The 16697-nt window shown below is 36.3% G+C and overlaps 1 protein-coding gene across 7 annotated transcripts in view; it reads left to right on the top strand.

Moving 5' to 3' along the window:
• LOC105195815 (probable G-protein coupled receptor CG31760) overlaps positions 1–16289 on the top strand; it is a 53542-nt gene extending 37253 nt beyond the window's left edge. For 6 of the 7 annotated variants that reach the window (XM_039455997.1, XM_039455996.1, XM_039455998.1 and 3 more), the window contains 4 exons: positions 11890–12033; positions 12689–12871; positions 15904–16128; positions 16225–16289. In XM_039455997.1, the coding sequence (XP_039311931.1) occupies positions 11890–12033; positions 12689–12871; positions 15904–16107 (531 nt within the window). In that variant the 3' untranslated portion in view covers positions 16108–16128; positions 16225–16289. The remainder of the gene's footprint in view (positions 1–11889; positions 12034–12688; positions 12872–15903; positions 16129–16224) is intronic. The other variant, XM_039455994.1, reaches the window with a different exon arrangement.
• The last annotated feature ends 408 nt before the right edge of the window (positions 16290–16697 follow it).

Raw genomic sequence — 16697 nt, 5'->3', positions numbered from 1 at the left:
TGCTGTGAGCTTATGGTATATCCCATTGTTTTTTAGAAATTTTTCAAATTCTTCCGCAATAAACGTACGACCGTTATCCGACACAAGAACTTGTGGTAATCCAAATTTTGCGAAAATTTCTCTACATTTTTCAATCGTGCTTTGAACGGACATGTTTTTAACAATGTACACCTCAGGCCATTTTGTACACGCGTCAACCAAAACCAAAAAAATATGGCCCATAAATGGACCCGCGAAATCTATGTGAACGCGTTCAAAAGGTTCTGACGCTGGTTCCCAGGTATGCTTAATCTTGCTTCTAGGATTATTTAAAAATGTTACACAAGCCTTACAATTTTTTATTATGTTCTCTATGTCTTTATCTATTTTAGGCCACCAGCAAAAATTACGGCTAAGTTGTTTCATTCTTACTGTTCCAAAATGCCCTGCGTGCAACTCCTTCAATACTTTATCTCTTAAATTTTTCGGGATAACCACTCTTTCTTTTCTAAACATGATACCATCCTGTAATGTGAACTCGCTATCGTTATAGCCTAACGGAAACAAACTTTTTCCGTTTAGCAACGCTTGCCGAATTTTTGCTAACCATTTGTCTTTACACATTTCATCTCTTATACTTTTTGCGGTTACTGGTAATGCCTCTACATTTTCCATTTGAAATACGTCAATTACATCATAGTTTCCCTTACTTTTTTCTTGTATGGGCAATCGCGAGAAACCATCGGCATTCCCATGCTCAATTGCTTTACGATATTTAATATTGAAATTGAAAGCCTGTAAAAACACGGCATAGTGCTGCATACGCAGCGCGCTATATGCCGGTAAACCCTTTTGCGGGTTGAGTATTTGTGCCAAAGGCTTATTGTCTGTCCACAATGTAAAGTGATTCCCATACAAGAATTGATGAAATTTTTTTATACCAAATACGATTGCAAAAGCCTCCTTATCTATTTGCGCGTACTTCTTTTGCGTCTCATTTAAAGTGTTTGAGGCGTATTGTATTACGCGCTCCGTACCGTCGGGGTACATGTGTGAAAGAACGGCTCCGACTCCGTACGGGCTGGCATCCACCGCGAGGATTAATGGCAGCTTAGGGTTAAAAGGCACTAAAACTTTATCGCTTCCAAATTCTAGTTTAATTTTATTGAATGCGATCTCACATTCTTTTGACCAATTAAAATTCACGTTTTTCTTTAACAAATTATTTAATGGGTATAATTTGTTACTTAAATGTTCAATAAAACGTCCATAGTAGTTTACCAATCCAATAAATGCTCGAAGCTGAGTAATGTTAGTTGGTCTTGGCATCTTTTGAACCGCTTCGATTTTTTTAGGCTCTTTTAAAATTCCCTTTTTACTAATTATGTATCCGCAATAGGATATTTGATCTTTAAGAAAGGCGCATTTTTCAAAATTTATACGTATATTATACTCTGATAGTCTTTTTAATACACTTTCTAATCTCTCGAAATGTTGGTTTATATCTTTCCCTGCAATTCTGATATCGTCCAAAAATACTGCAACACCGGGTATTCCCCCCAGTATGCTTTCTATTGTTCTCTGCCATATCGCGGGTGCGGATGCCACTCCGTACATCAGACGGTTACATCTAAATAACCCTTTATGCGTGCTTAAAGTTAAGATTTCTTTGTCCGAATCCGCAACCGGTAATTGCAAATACGCTTGTTTAAGATCAATTTTTGAAAAGATCGTGCCACCCGACATCGAAGCGAACAACTCCTCCATCGTGGGCAAGGGATGTTCATCAATGATTAAAGCCGGATTGACTGTTACGCTAAAATCGCCGCAAATTCTAACTCCGCCATTCTTTTTCAAAACCGGGACGATTGGCGTCGCCCAGTTTAAAGATTCCACTTTTTCTAAGATTCCGGCCTCCAACATTTTTTCTAATTCTTTTTCAACTTTCTCTAATATTTTAAAAGGCACCGACCGATTTTTTATAAGCACAGGTTTTGCGTTCGGTTTTAACTTTAAACGGGCTTTAAATTTTTTAATGTGCGCAAACTCTTCACTTAATACATTTTTATACTTTTCCAATAACTTTGACAATCGTTCTTGTCCGGACGCGTCGAGAGTAGACACGTCTTCTATTTCTTTCAAACTATTTTTAATTTTTTCCAAAGATTTTAATTGATTGATCCACTCTCGCCCTAACAATGGGTCTCGATCTATTTTTACTACGTACATATTTAATATTTTAATTTCATTTACGTCCTTGACTTTAACTCTAATGTATCCGAGTGGCACGAAATTTTGTTTACAGTACGAGCGTAATTGCAATCGAGTTTTATGTATCTTTAAATTTGGAAACGTTTTTATAAGCCATTTCTCGCTCACCAATGTGACCGCTGATCCGCAATCCACGTCGAATTTCACCTGTTTGTTTTCAATTTGAAGCGGCACAGTGAATTTTGCCCTCTGCTCGAAATGCTCTCCATCATCCACACGGAAAACCTCCTCCAGCAAATGGGCTTGGCCCTTCTTTTTGCACACTTTTTGGAGGTGTCCAAAACCTCCGCACTCATTGCATTTCACGTTCCGAGGAAGGGTACAGCTTGGCGCCAAATGAGCCTTTCCACACCTATAACAGATAATGTCATTTATTTTTGAATTCGCACGCTTGTTATTCGAATACTTATTGTGTTTGACTAAAGAACGGTTTGTTGACGGTGCGTCCTTCTTCGACCCTGCTTGTTGTTGATTTCGAGAATTTGCCTTTCTATCTTCGCGACCTTTCGCCTTCTTTTACTTGGCTCCCGCTCCGATGTAGTCAACGGTCGATTCCACAGGATTTTCTTCTTTTAATTTGTTAACGCCCTTCTCTGCCAATTCCATTCCGCATGCGATTTTTAATGCCGAATCCTTCGTGAGATTTGCTGTCTCCAGCAGCCTTGCTTGGATACGTTGGTTTTTTAAACCGAATACAAATTGATTCCGTAGCTCCGTTTGTAAATAATCTCCGAATTTACAATGTAACGAGAGTTTCTGAAGAGCGGCCATATATTCCTGGACCGATTCCTCTGCGCGTTGCATACGCTTCCTGTATATATATATTTCGACTATTTCCAGTGGTTCCGGCGCGTAAAATTCTTTTAATTTTCCTACTAGCGTGTTATACGACTGAGTATATGGATCGACCGGATCCAATCGATCACATAAAATTCCGAACGGTTCCACGCCCACGAAATGTAATAAGTAGGCAGCACGTTCCGTGTCTCCCGAGATTTGGAAAACTCGAAAAGCACCTTCAAGCCGCTGTAGCCAACGAATTAACGGCTGCCGTTGCGGGTCGAATACGTCGACTTGTAAAGGATTCGCTATAGCTACCTTCGCCGGGGGATTTATCCCCGGCACCGGGCTCTGCGTCCCCGAGCTTGTACCCGTCGTCGTCATCCTGTCTTAGGCTTCCTTCGATTTGGCAATCCGCTTCGTCGGTTCTCGAACTGCGTCGCGCGCTCGGCTCCAACGAGAAAAAAAAACTTGCCACGAATTCCACGTGGCTGATTTCCACTACGTTTAACTGCTTCACGCCTTAATGGATCCCATCCTCGTCGCCAGCTGTTTTGTCTCTTCTTTTTACTTTATGGGTTTGGGGAGAACCGAGATATATAATATATTGAACCACTGAACAACACTTTATTGAAGATATCACATCAATATTTGTGGGAGTCTCAGAGAGTAATCCTGGAGCATCCGCTCGCCACGCGCGCCGGTCTCGGTCTCGCTCTGTCTCGCCGGTCTCTCGTCTCGCGGAGCGAGGGAAAACAATGACTCGGCAAGATACCGAGCTTTAGCCGATATTCGCGAATAGCTAAATAAAAGCACCGAGAGATGTCACGCTAATTCTCCTTTTATCATCTCGGCGTATATACTTGAATACATATCAAGAGTAATTAAATTGCTGCATAAATAAGACCCATTTTGCTACTTGAGGTAAGAGATTCTTTTTCTTCGTTGTTTGTTGGAATACGGTACAATTTGTTAGAATTTTAAATGCCTTGCCTAGTAGATAAATAAGAAATTTCTTTAGGGCCTCTACCACACCTAGAGCCTCGAGTTCATAGCTGGAGTACTTCTTTTCTGCATCGGTAGTCTTTCTACTCATGTCGTATATCGGAATCAGCTCTCCATCCTTAGAAAGTTTTTGTAAGGGTATTACTTTGTAACCGTATTAGCTGGTATCCGTATGTATCTCGGTGCTCTTGATGGTAAATACTCAAGACTGGTTCTTTGGTTAAACATTCTTTTAATTTTTCAAACACGTCGGCTTTTTCTTTCTTGATTTTTCTTGAGCATATCGCTTAATGACTTAGCAATTATGAAATAGTAAAGGATGAACTTCCTAAAGTATACAGTCAAGCCAAGGAAGCTTTATACTTAATAGTCGTCGGTTCAGGAAATCTCAAAACTGCTTTCATTTTTTCTGACAAAGGGTATAGTTTTACTTCTTCAATCACACAACCTAAAAATTCGATGCGTCGTTTCAGTACTTGACACTTCTTTTTAATTATTTTTAATCCGTATTTTTCAGCGTGCTTTAATACTAGTTTTAGTTTTTCTATAGCCTCGTCCTTGTCCTTTGCTGGTATTATTAAATCATCAATATATGGTAGTGCAGTTCTTTTTATTGTTATATCCTTAAATATTTTGTTATTAAGCCGGGAAACGACTGATGAGTTGCACAACCGAATGGTACTTTCAGAAACTGCTACTGCCCACTATGTGTGACGAAAGCGGTATATTTGTGGCTATCTCTTCTTGTAGGAATATGAAAGAACCTATTCTTAAGATCTAACAAATTGAAGACTCGGGCAGTTTATCTGAGATGTCTTCTATTAGAGGTAAAAGGATAGCGGTCCTTTACTATCATCCTATTGATAGCTCGGCAATTAAGACAAATTTGCGGCGTACCATGTTTCTTTTTAGTTATTACGACTTGACTAGCATACTCAGATGAGCACGGTTCGACAATCTCTTCTTCAACCCACTGTTTTATCTGCTCCTCTCTAGAAATGATAATCGTCTTGGTCTGGCAAAAATCTTCTTGTCCTTGTCCATAGTAATGATAAGCTCGACGCTAGATTTCTTGGTCTTCTTAGGCGTACAATTATCCAGAAAAATCTCCACTTCTTTTCTTCTTTTTTCGCGAACGTGTTTTACATCAGGTGTATCCTGTTTAATAATATTGTTTGGTTATTGAGAGAATACTATTTTCCTTGAGTATCTTGCTAATAACGATGTCACCCTAATTTATATTAGGTTCCGTTTGTGATAATAACTCCTTTCCGATAACACTATTTATTGTTATGACGTCGTTAGCAACCACGTAAATCAATACCTGGAAAGGTTCATTATCGATTAAGATAATGTCGTTGAAGTATCCCATTGACTTCACCTTGTTTTGGCTAAATCCAAGAGAATTGAATTACAGCGTTCGACAATATTGGTGCGCCTGTTATATGAGCTTTGATTTATTATATTGAATTGGCTGCTAGTATCTACTATGACGACGTTCCTAATCGTGACACAACTTCGTCGTTCGTCCAACGCATATCGGCAGCAAAATCTTAATTCTTTCAATCTCGTAATTATTTCTTTACCCTAAAACGGGCGCCAAGCACGAGAGAGCGCGCCACTCTTCTACTAGATTCTAAATGCTGCATACAATATTTATCATTAATAGCCGAGAACATCGACGGCACCGACAGCCAGTTGCTAAGCCACAGAATTGGTAGAGAAAGGGGTTTGATGCGAGAGGGTAGAATTAGGAAGAGCGAGAGGGATCACACAAAAAATAGACAAGATTTAACAATAAAAATAACAATTTATATTTCTCGTATCGGGGTAAGTTCTAACATGAAATTAAGCACGCGGTTCGTCGGCGTGTTCCAGGCGTGACAAAATTATGGAATGTTAGTTGGGCCGAAGAATCAAACAGACTATTGCGAGGTAACGATGACATGTAAATCTCTTACGATAGCAGCACATTACCCCGAGAGAAGGTGCACACGAGAATTATGATCTCCGCGGAATATCAAATGCACACACTATACGAAAAATTGCGTACTTTTATCGAAATTGCTACAAGTTATCTTACAAAGATTGACACAGAAACATAATCACGCTCACAAATACAAGAATTTATTATACGATATGGAACGACGATTTGGTTATAGCGATACAGGCGCAAATACCGGAAATGAAATACTCTATTCGGCGGGATCGAACGAGCAACATTGTGGCAGCGGAAATCCCCATGCAGGGAAATAGTACAGCCCTTGATAGTCAAATGACCGTAATCAGATAACATTTTGCTGTTATTTATTCCGTATTCAATTTTATTAAACTAAAACCAAGATGTTTCCACAAACTGTCCATTGTTCTGACATCATTAAAGTCTTTATTTAAATTCAGAAAATTGTCAGCAAATTGTTATCATGCGTGCACTACATTCAACTGATGTGTTTGATATCAAAATGTCAGCAAGTCATCATATATGACATCTACACGTGAAGCTTTGTTGCCGGCAATTTAATTACTACCCTAGTAGTAATTTTCTGCAAGACTGCAGTAAATTTTGCAGCAGATTCTTTAAGATTCTGCCAACAAGACGATTTGCTCCCTCAATTTTTATACTCAATTATACTCTGTATATTCAATTGTTTCGAAATATTCTGCAGTCAAATTCTTGCTATATCTGCTGCAATATTTGCAAAATTCTTTCACCAAAATATTAATATAATCTCAAGGATACTTTTCTCTGTCAAAAATGTGCGATTAAACCTTATTAAAAAAAAATGTAATCCGAAATCGATCGGGATTTCTGTACCAAAAATATAAAATTTTATGTGGAACAGCGTTCCATACACACGTCATGTTTTAAAAGAATGAGAGCGAATATTCGTCTCGATGTTACAACATGTAGCTTCTAAAGGCTCACTGAAGTATGAATCATGGTATGAATTGGGAAATCGGTTGTGGTGGCGCCTAGATATAACGCCTGTAGCCGTACTTGACTCACGAGAAATCCCCCGCGGCGTGGCCGCCTAGTGGCGGCACCAGCACTCACTTGTTTGCGTGAGGTCTTACACACGGCGGGACCAAATATTGTCATGTCACCAAATTGTTAATAATAAGCTTCAATTTAGAATCTTTAACAATATTCACCAAATATTTTACTTCTTGTATTAAACTTTTGATATCATACGTGCCGTCATTTTGTTAACATATTGCTGTCATATGACATATACGAATGCAAGCTCGTGACGAGCCGACAGTTTGCTATCAACATGATATGTTATTATTAATAAACGTTTGCTCTTAACATTTCATTAACTGATGTTGTGTTGTTGCTCTCCTGTTGCTGACTCAGTTTTACGTGAAATTCTGTGGCCAGCAAATTGTCTGCAAATTCACAACAATACATGTAATACATTAATTTGCTCGATGTGCTGAATCTAGCTTGGTTATCTGGGGCGTAATACAACAAATTCAAGATGAAGTCAAAAGGACTTTTTATCTAAAATCGCCCCCCGATGCCACTTACGCTCAATCGCAAATTTGGCGACTTTACAAAGTTATCGTTGACGCTCGTCTCACCTGGTAGCAGTGGCACGGCACGGAAGGCTTTTCGTCTGCATCCTCTCTTTCTCTTTAATTTGGCGGATGGCTCTCTCTCACATAAAATACTGGCTTAGGACACGCTCACAGCACAAGTGATGATTGATCCTCAATCCTGCGGAAGGCTCGTGGTGACGTGCCCCACTTAGCATAATTTCTGCTTTGTTATTGGCTGGGAACAAACGACTAGATCCTTGCAAGGTGCGAATTGCACTAACGTCCTGCGCCTGTGATATTTCAGGCGCATAAGGCTCAAACTCGGCAATTGTGCAGATGAGCAGCGTCACCGGAAACTGATATTAAACAACCGTGTCCCTTTATTTGGGGATAACCTCAGGCCCATAACAATTCCTCCACAAGGTCCATTGCACGGCCGTCCTCGTCTCCGCTCTCTCGCGGTACTTTGCGTGGTTTTGCATCTACTCTGCCTCTGGATTATTGAAGCCTTCACTGTTCTTGCAAATAAATCTTATAACAAAAAGATGTTTGTTCCACGGCAAACGGAGAAATGGTGTGGACGGTACAACCTGCAAGCCCTCACAATCCAGGGTGCTCCGTTAATCCCTCGGTGGTAATTTTCGTTTCCGCGCTTTCCCCGGGTGGACTAGACGTCGCGGTTGTACAATAAAATAGCCCTTGTAACTACAAGATAACTACCTACTCTCTCTTTTAGCTCATCTCCTGGCGCTTACTTTTTATTATTTAAGATAGGAGGGACGGCACAAAGACGGTCTCATACACGTAAAAATTGCGCCAACAAAATCGCGCCTGCTCCTGAGCCAAAAGAATGCAGCATCCGTGTCGCGCCTTGCGATTGGGCCATACGGCTCTTGTAACAGACGACGAACGCAAATCAAACCGTCATACTACCAAGGCGTAGAACATTTTGCTCTGAATTTCAATTATTTTATGCATATCTTTTGGAGCACAAAGACTATTCACCGGTTAAATTTTCCTTACATCTTCTTTAATGTCTCTCGTCTTCTTCGATTTTTCTTTCTTGTAATCGAGCGACTTGTGCTCGAATTTATTACAACAAAAACATTTGGCACCCTTACTTTTATTATCGCACGTTGTTGACCTACCTACTTTGCCACAATTAAAGCATCGAATCTCCTCCTTTGTCGATTTCATCTTTTTATTTACAGCAGAATTTGATAATTTATCTGTGTTCCTTGTTTTCAAACAGTTTGGCTTTTTCTTTAAACTTTTTTAGTCTTCTTGCTCCATACCAAATGCTCTTATTCATCGGCTGATCATCAATACCACCGACGTATTAGAATAACGCTTCTTCCTCTATTTCAACTCTTGCCGCTATTTCTCTCATAGCAAGAAAGTATGCTTGCACTGACTTGTCCTTTTTTATTTTTCACTTGCTTAACTGTCGGTGTAATTTGGCGCTATTTATTCTCTCATCGAATTCATCCTGGAGTGCCTTCTTTAATTTTCTCCATGTAGTCAAGCCTCGTCCTCTTTATATGAATAATTTTGCTAACTTACATAGTGATTTCTTGGCAAATATCAATTTCTAAATATCCGATCATCCGAAAAGTTCTGCAGCTTCCTCGAAATATCTGATTCATTCAACCATCGGATATTTGTAGTCTCCACAGTAGGGATTCATTGAGTCCTTTACGTCCCTAAAAGTTATTGCAAACTTATTTTTTTTCGTCTCATTTCTAGCTTTATCTGTCATCTTCTTCTGATACTTCGTTTTCGTCATCTTCTCTTACTTCGTCTTCGTTATTCTCTTCTTCAACGTCGTTGTTAACGTCCTCTTTATCATTCCTTTCGTTTTCCTCATCTTTCGTCTCGCTATTCGCGTTGTTCAGCCATTTAAGATCTATTAAGTATTGCATATTTGTTGGCCTAACTCTTTCATTGTTTCTCAATAATCAATCGCCAAGATGTTGAAAATCACGATTAGGTTACCCCATCCGAGATGCATATTTACATACAGTTAGCTTTATCTTATATTCCTCTGATCCGCTCACAAATGTAAACTCGCGAAGCCACTTTCTGTTGCCTCGATCGCCTTCCTGCTCAAATACTAACTTGAGCAACGTTTTAACAGCTTTTGTAGAACTCGTCTTAAAATTATTGGCTGCAACTTTTATCTGCTCGAGTCTTTCCATCATCGTAATTGTCTTATAAGGAACGTTCGGGAAGTGTCCGTCTCAGATTGAAACAAACTTTTAATATGTTGTAGTACAGATAAAAATAAAAGACACATATTTTTTTATACGTGCCTTAATGCACTTATAAGAAAAAAACACCCTTTTGAAAAAAATCAGTTTTTTTTTCTTACGAAGCTTATATCGTTAAAACTAAAAAAGAGATATAAAAAAATGTTCTATTTAAAAGTTAAATGGCTTAAAAAGTGCTTTGTAACAATAATAAAAAGTATAAAAAAAATATTAAAAAGTTTTACAAAAGTTTTACAAAAATTTTTTTATACTTTTCCTCACCACTTACATACTTTTTTCAAAATTTTTATTTTTTTTTATAAGCAAAATAAAACATATTTTGTTATAAATTCAATGGTATATGATAAAGTTATGTTACGACATTTTTATTTTCCACATATAATTAAAAGCCACTCCATAACGCTTGATATGCACACCCGTCCGTGCATTACGGAAGTGTCCTCTTTCGATTTTGACGAGTCTTTAATGTCGTGTAGTACAAATAAAAATAAGGGACACGTATTTTTTTATACGTGCTTGCATGCACTTTTAAGGGCAAAACACCCCTTTAAAAAATCGATTTTTTTTAAGCGTATATCGTCGAAACTATAAAAGATAAAAAAAATGTTTTAATTAAAAATTAAATGGCTTGAAGAGTAATTTATAACAGTAATTTATAACAGTAATAAAAAAATGCGAAAGAAATTTTTTTTATACTTTTTCCCAACACTTACCTGTTTTTTTTTCAACATTTTTAGAAGTATGTATATCATAGATTTTAATAAAATTTTATGGGTGTGTAGTATTCACTCACACTTTTACTGTAGCAAAGCCGTTTGTTGGGAAACTTAGGTATTTTTGAGAAAATGACGATTAAATATTTCTAGCAGCTATAGTACTATCGTTACAGAGGAACGATTATCGAGTAAGCGACGTAGCGCGAAGCGTTAAAACGTTGAATGGTACGCTCGTGTACTCAGGTTTGATTCCGGCAGATGAGACTTTTTTTATTTAAATCTTATATTTTTTAATTGTTATATATAATTTTTAAATTGTTTCTAATTATTTAATAAAAAATGTTATTTAAAAAAAGATCAAGGAATTAAAAATGCTTTTCTATTATTAATTAAATTAAAATTTCTCATGGAACATCAAAATAAATGTTTCTATAAATTATTATACCTACAACGGTCTCCGAGTAAACTAATAATACTATAAATTAATTGTAAAACAGTCGTTGTAAGTTTTTATTGTAAATATATTTTTTGTTTTTGTTTTTTAAACCTTTAATTATTCTGTTTCTTGTTTTTTGTGTTCATAAAAAAATTTTAATTTAATCAATAATAAAAGAGCGTTCTTAAACTCCTTGATTTTTTAAAATAATATTTTACATTAAATAATTAAAAATGGTTTAAAACTTATACATAACAATTTAAAAATTTAAATTTAGAAAAAAAGTCTTATCCGTGGGGATCGAGTTTAAGACCCCAAACGTACCAGTCGACGTCCTAACGCCTCATGCTACGTCATTTATTCGACAATCGTTCTTCTGTAATGGTGCTATAGACGATGGAAATATTTAATTGTCATTTTCTCGAGAATGCCTAAGTTTCGCAACGAGCTTTACTACAGTAAAGGTGTAAGTGAATACTACACACCCATAAAATTTTATTAAAAACGGTAATATACTTTTCAAGGGTTTTCCTTGTTAGTAAGTCGGGCCACCGAAGAAGACGCCGCCCGCTCTTTACCCCGCGCTCCGACGTCGTTCGTTCCGCCGCCATCTATCTCGGATCTTCATATATTTTTCCACGTTTTATATATCACATCGTTTTACATCACGTTTTATGCAGCACGATTTATATGCATATTACGTTTTTACTCGGAAAATAAGTCTAATTTTGTTCTGTTGTGGTCTTAAAATGAAAGTTTTTAAGATGTCCAGAAAAATAACACAAAAAAATCTCTTAAAAATGTCCGAGGTTCTAAATATTGCAACTTACAAAAACTTACAATATATACACTTTTAATACATTTTGAAAACATTATTGTGTGTGTTTAGGTAATCAGAGTATTACGAGGCCAAGGAGATCAGTGGGACAGTCGAGCAAGAGCACGCGGTGTCACCGCAAGTTTTTCCTTGAACGGAATCGGTTTAGTCCCAGAGGAAACGACAGATTTATATCAGGAAAATGAAGAGCTGAAGGTACTTATATGCTTATGTTGTTTTTACGCGTCTTTATTATGCAGCATGTTTCTCAACCACGACTGAAAAATAATGATAACAAGTAACGCCGTCACTATTACTACTATCGTTACTTTTTTTTGGTAACAATCCTTATATTTTTAATACCTGTAACGTCATTACATTTGTACAATAACGATATCGAATTTTATTGTTACTTTTATCATTACTTTATAAACATACGGTTAGAGGCAAGAAAGTTACAACACTTTTTTTTTTATGAGTTTCGGAATCACCGAGCAATTGATTTTTACTAGACCATATCGTGATTAACTAAACCACTATAAATTTCGAACTGTTTAAGTAGCTAAAAATTTTAGCTATTTAAAAAATTTTTGAATGTTCTAATATAGATGTTTTTAGAAAGTCTATGCTATATGGGATTATTCCAAAAAAGATCATCAAAATTTCTTGAGAAAGTAATGAAGAAAGTAACGAGCCGTTATCTTCTAAAAAAACAGTAATAGTACACGTTACTTTTTAAAATTAATAACGAATAACGGTAAGGCTTTACTTTTATAAAGTAACGGTTCCAATCTTGCATATAAAGATGTTAGGTGACGTAATTAGATTCGAAATTTTAATTTTTCGTACTGTCTTGAATTCTGCGCATCAGGAGGAAATTCAGAAGTTGGCCGCACGAATTGAATTTATGAAGATAGTGCACATGGAGATGCATAACCGACACATCAAACCGAAAATGGGCGGTTACTTCAGCACGCATGGTCATGGTCATGGGCATCCATCTGCCGGCCAGAGTCCCATCGCTAAGAGCTCTACGGCCAGTTTTATTCTCAAAGTATGTATCTAAAACATTTTATACAATAACACGTTATATAGAATTGACAAAATTAAAACACTAGAATAGAAGGCCTATATCAGTCACAGCGGTAGTTGGTGCCTAATAATAATTTTAATTTTTACAATTTTCAACTCAAATTGCGCGACGCATATTCGTCGGATTCGAAACATAGTCATAAAGACGGAATAGTTTCGGGAGTATAAATTAATTCGGTCCGTTTTTTTGTGGTCAAAAATGCATTTATTTCAGAACAAATTGAATAAACAGATTAATCAAAGTATAGTCCATCACTGGCTACTACTTTGTCCCATCTTTCAGGCAATTTTCGAATTCCATCTCGAAAAAATGTTTCGTCTTTTGAAGCGATCCAAGTTAGGAGCCAATTTTCGATTTCTGCAAAAGAAGTGAACCGGTGTCCTGCCAAATCGTGCTGCATCCGTCGAAATAACCAGCAATCAGATGGAGCGATGTCCGGCGAATACGGCGGGTGCGGCAAAATATCCCACTTGAGCGTTTCCAAATAAGTTTTGACGACTTTTGCGACATGAGGCCGAGCGTTATCGTGTAGCAGAATAACTTTGTCATGTCGTTCCTCGTATTCCGGCCGTTTTTCTCGTAATGCACGGCTCAAACGAATCAATTGTAGCCTATACCGATCGCCCGTAATGAATTCGCCAGGTTGTAGCAACTCATAGTATACAACACCCCTTGTCTTCGAATTGTTTTTGGCTGTCCAGAGCGAGGCTTGTCTTCAACGCTGAAATCACCATTCTTGAAACGTCGAAACCATTCCCTACATGATTTATCAGTTGGAGCATTGTCACCATAATTTCTACCAGCATTCGATGCGCTTCAGCTGCGCTTTTCTTCCAATTAAAACAAAAAAATAAAACCTCCCGCAAATACTGCTTAGTTACTACAAAAGTTGACATATTCAACACAGTAAAAAACAGGGTTTTTGTATAAAACTCAAAGCGATATGTACTGAATATTATTGACAGATGTCTAACCTCTCTGAAACCACCGGAATCAACTGTCACTATGACACATTCATAACAGCCAGAGCCGTCTTTTGAAAACGGATCAAACTAATTTATACTCCCAATAATATTAATGCTATAAGAAACGTGTGTAATATTTCCCCTCCCCAATAAAACTGTAAATTATTTTGTTACGAAAAAATAACACCTCAGCCAGGGTTCGAATCTGGATTTCCCGAATTCCATGCAGCGTCCTATCATTTCGATCACCACGACATGTGATGATATTTTCTCGCAATAACCAATATACAGAGCGTACGTGAAAAGCAAAATATATGTAAAATATTAGTTTTTAAGTAAAATTAATTAAATTATCTAATAGAAGGAATTAACAATTAATAATATAATAATATTCCATAGTTCTAATTTCCATTTCCTTCCAATAGAGTTATATAAAAGTATGGTTAATTTTCGTATAAGGTACCCAAGCCGAAAAAGGCCCACCTAACATATTTTATTTTTTATAAATTCTATTTACAATGAAATTGAAATAAATTAAATGAGAATAAAATGTTTATTTCAACCACTCGCCAAAATAAAATTATCTTCTATATAAAATAGTTTTAAGTAAACAAAAAAGAAATGTTTTTAAACTCTGACATTGGATCTTATTAAATTCTTGTGCTTTTAATAAGGTCCGAATTAAAAATAAATTAAAAATAACAAAGAAATTAATTATTATTTTTCAACTCACTGTTAAAATGATTAATAATCACAAATATGAAATCCTTTAAGATCTATTATACTAGTAAAACATCACAATTATTTTTAATTTTGTCTATAATTAATATTTTAACTATAAGAAATTTTGGCTATTTTAGTGCAATTTTAGCTTATGGAAAGTTAGTATCATTGAAAATCGTTATTCTCTGTTGCAAGCCACATACATAATAAACAAATGACAATGGCTATAACAATTAATGTACAAGTGGGCCTTATTTATTAATACATTATTTATAAAAAAGTATATTTATTCCAAAAAATTGATATACATATTTGTTTTTTCCTATAGTTAGAAAGTTATATAATATTATAATATGTTGTAATAAACCATAAAATAATGTATACTTATTAAATTTACAACACATTTTTATAAAAACAACTGATTTATCCACTTTGTTACAAGCTTTTGTTGCACTGAATAAACGTGTTGCCAGCGGTATTAATTTCCTATTCAATCTTTATTTACTTCCTGTGACATATCTTTTAAGCATATATTTCAAACATAAAGTGGGTTTTTAAATGGTAAATTTAAAAGTGAGCTTTATTTAGTACTGGGCCTTATTCGGCTCAAGTACCTTATATTTATTTATACTTTATTTTGTGTCTTTTATTATATATAATACGAAAGTTGTTTTAACAATATCTATACGCGATCTTTGAGACGGTCATTAAGTTATTCTATGACTATTAAGTCATAGTATGTCTTAATAATAGGTTGGTTATAAAACAATTGTATTATAAGTTTTAATGTTGTTAATGCAACGTTAGAAATTAGTCGTATATATTCCTCACTTAGTTGATGTAAACTACGACGTTACTATCTAGTTGTAGTACGGTTGTAAGAAAAAATTACAAAGTTTTCTATAATTCTAAAGCCCATTCTATAATAGCCGTAACATAAGGCTGTAAAGGCGTGGTCGTAAGAGCTCATAAGCGAATGAATAACTTTTATTTTTTACGTTACAACGTTACAATATAGCCCATTGTACAATTGCATAAACGTGGTTGTAAAATGATTGCAGTTGTAAGTTCCCAATGAGCAGACAATATTTTTAAAATGTTTTTTAAATATTTTTTAAATAAAATTTTATTAGAAAAACATTAAAAAATCATTACAAAATATTGTCTGCTCATTGGGTCGTTGTTACGATTATTAAATACAGCCCATACAATAGCCGTAAACATAAAGCTGTAAGGTTGTAATGTAGAAATGTACGAATGCACTGAGAAAGAGTGTTGGAAAATAAATTGGAATAATTTATTGAGCAGACGGCCGTGGAGCGAGGTGCGACAGCAGCCGCAGCTGCGGCCGTCGAGGACTCGACCTTTCCGTCCGGAAGTCTGCACAGAGCGCGAAGATCGGAAATGCTGAGGGAGAGGAAGGCAGAGAGGGAAAGGGAACGCGAAAAAGAGCGGAATAAGGATAAAGAACAGAAGGAGAAGTCGCGAACAAGCGGCGAGAAAGTTTGACTAGTAGTCAATAGTGAGGAGGTAAAGAATTTTGTTTGATCTTACGCGTATCACGTACCGGGGATCAATTTAAATCTTTTTCTCTGTTTTACTCTTGTCATCTTTTCTTATCGGCAGGTATGGTTGTGACGAAGACAGTGTCTCGACAGAAATAAGAAGACGCGAGGAAACCGGAGAAAAAAGAGGAAGAAGAAATTGGAAGTATTTAAATGGTATCCTTTAAAGGACAGGAGATTGCCCGTGTTTGTATAAAACGCTGTATAATCAAAACTCGCGTTCACTGTCTTCGCGCCATTGTGATAGCGATATATTCGTAATTACTAGGTGTACGATATCTTTCTGAAAATCAAAAATCTTCAATGAGACGTGCGAAAGGCGAAAGACGACGGCAATGACGAGTATTACGTGTCTTCATTTATTTTTATAAACGGCTATCAAGAGAGCATAATTCTGTATTATAGATAAATCAATATCTTGTTTCTTCTACAACTAAACAACTTTTGAATGACACATTGTTGGCACGACGCACAGGAAATAAACATATTTAAAGATTAAGAATGCTTCTCTTTGGCAGATCAGACGGAATGATT

This window comes from Solenopsis invicta, chromosome 12 (assembly GCF_016802725.1).
Source record: "Solenopsis invicta isolate M01_SB chromosome 12, UNIL_Sinv_3.0, whole genome shotgun sequence".
Taxonomy (NCBI): Eukaryota; Metazoa; Arthropoda; class Insecta; order Hymenoptera; family Formicidae; genus Solenopsis; species Solenopsis invicta.
Note: the sequence above shows the minus strand (reverse complement) of the source record. Positions and strands in the feature narration are given on the sequence as shown.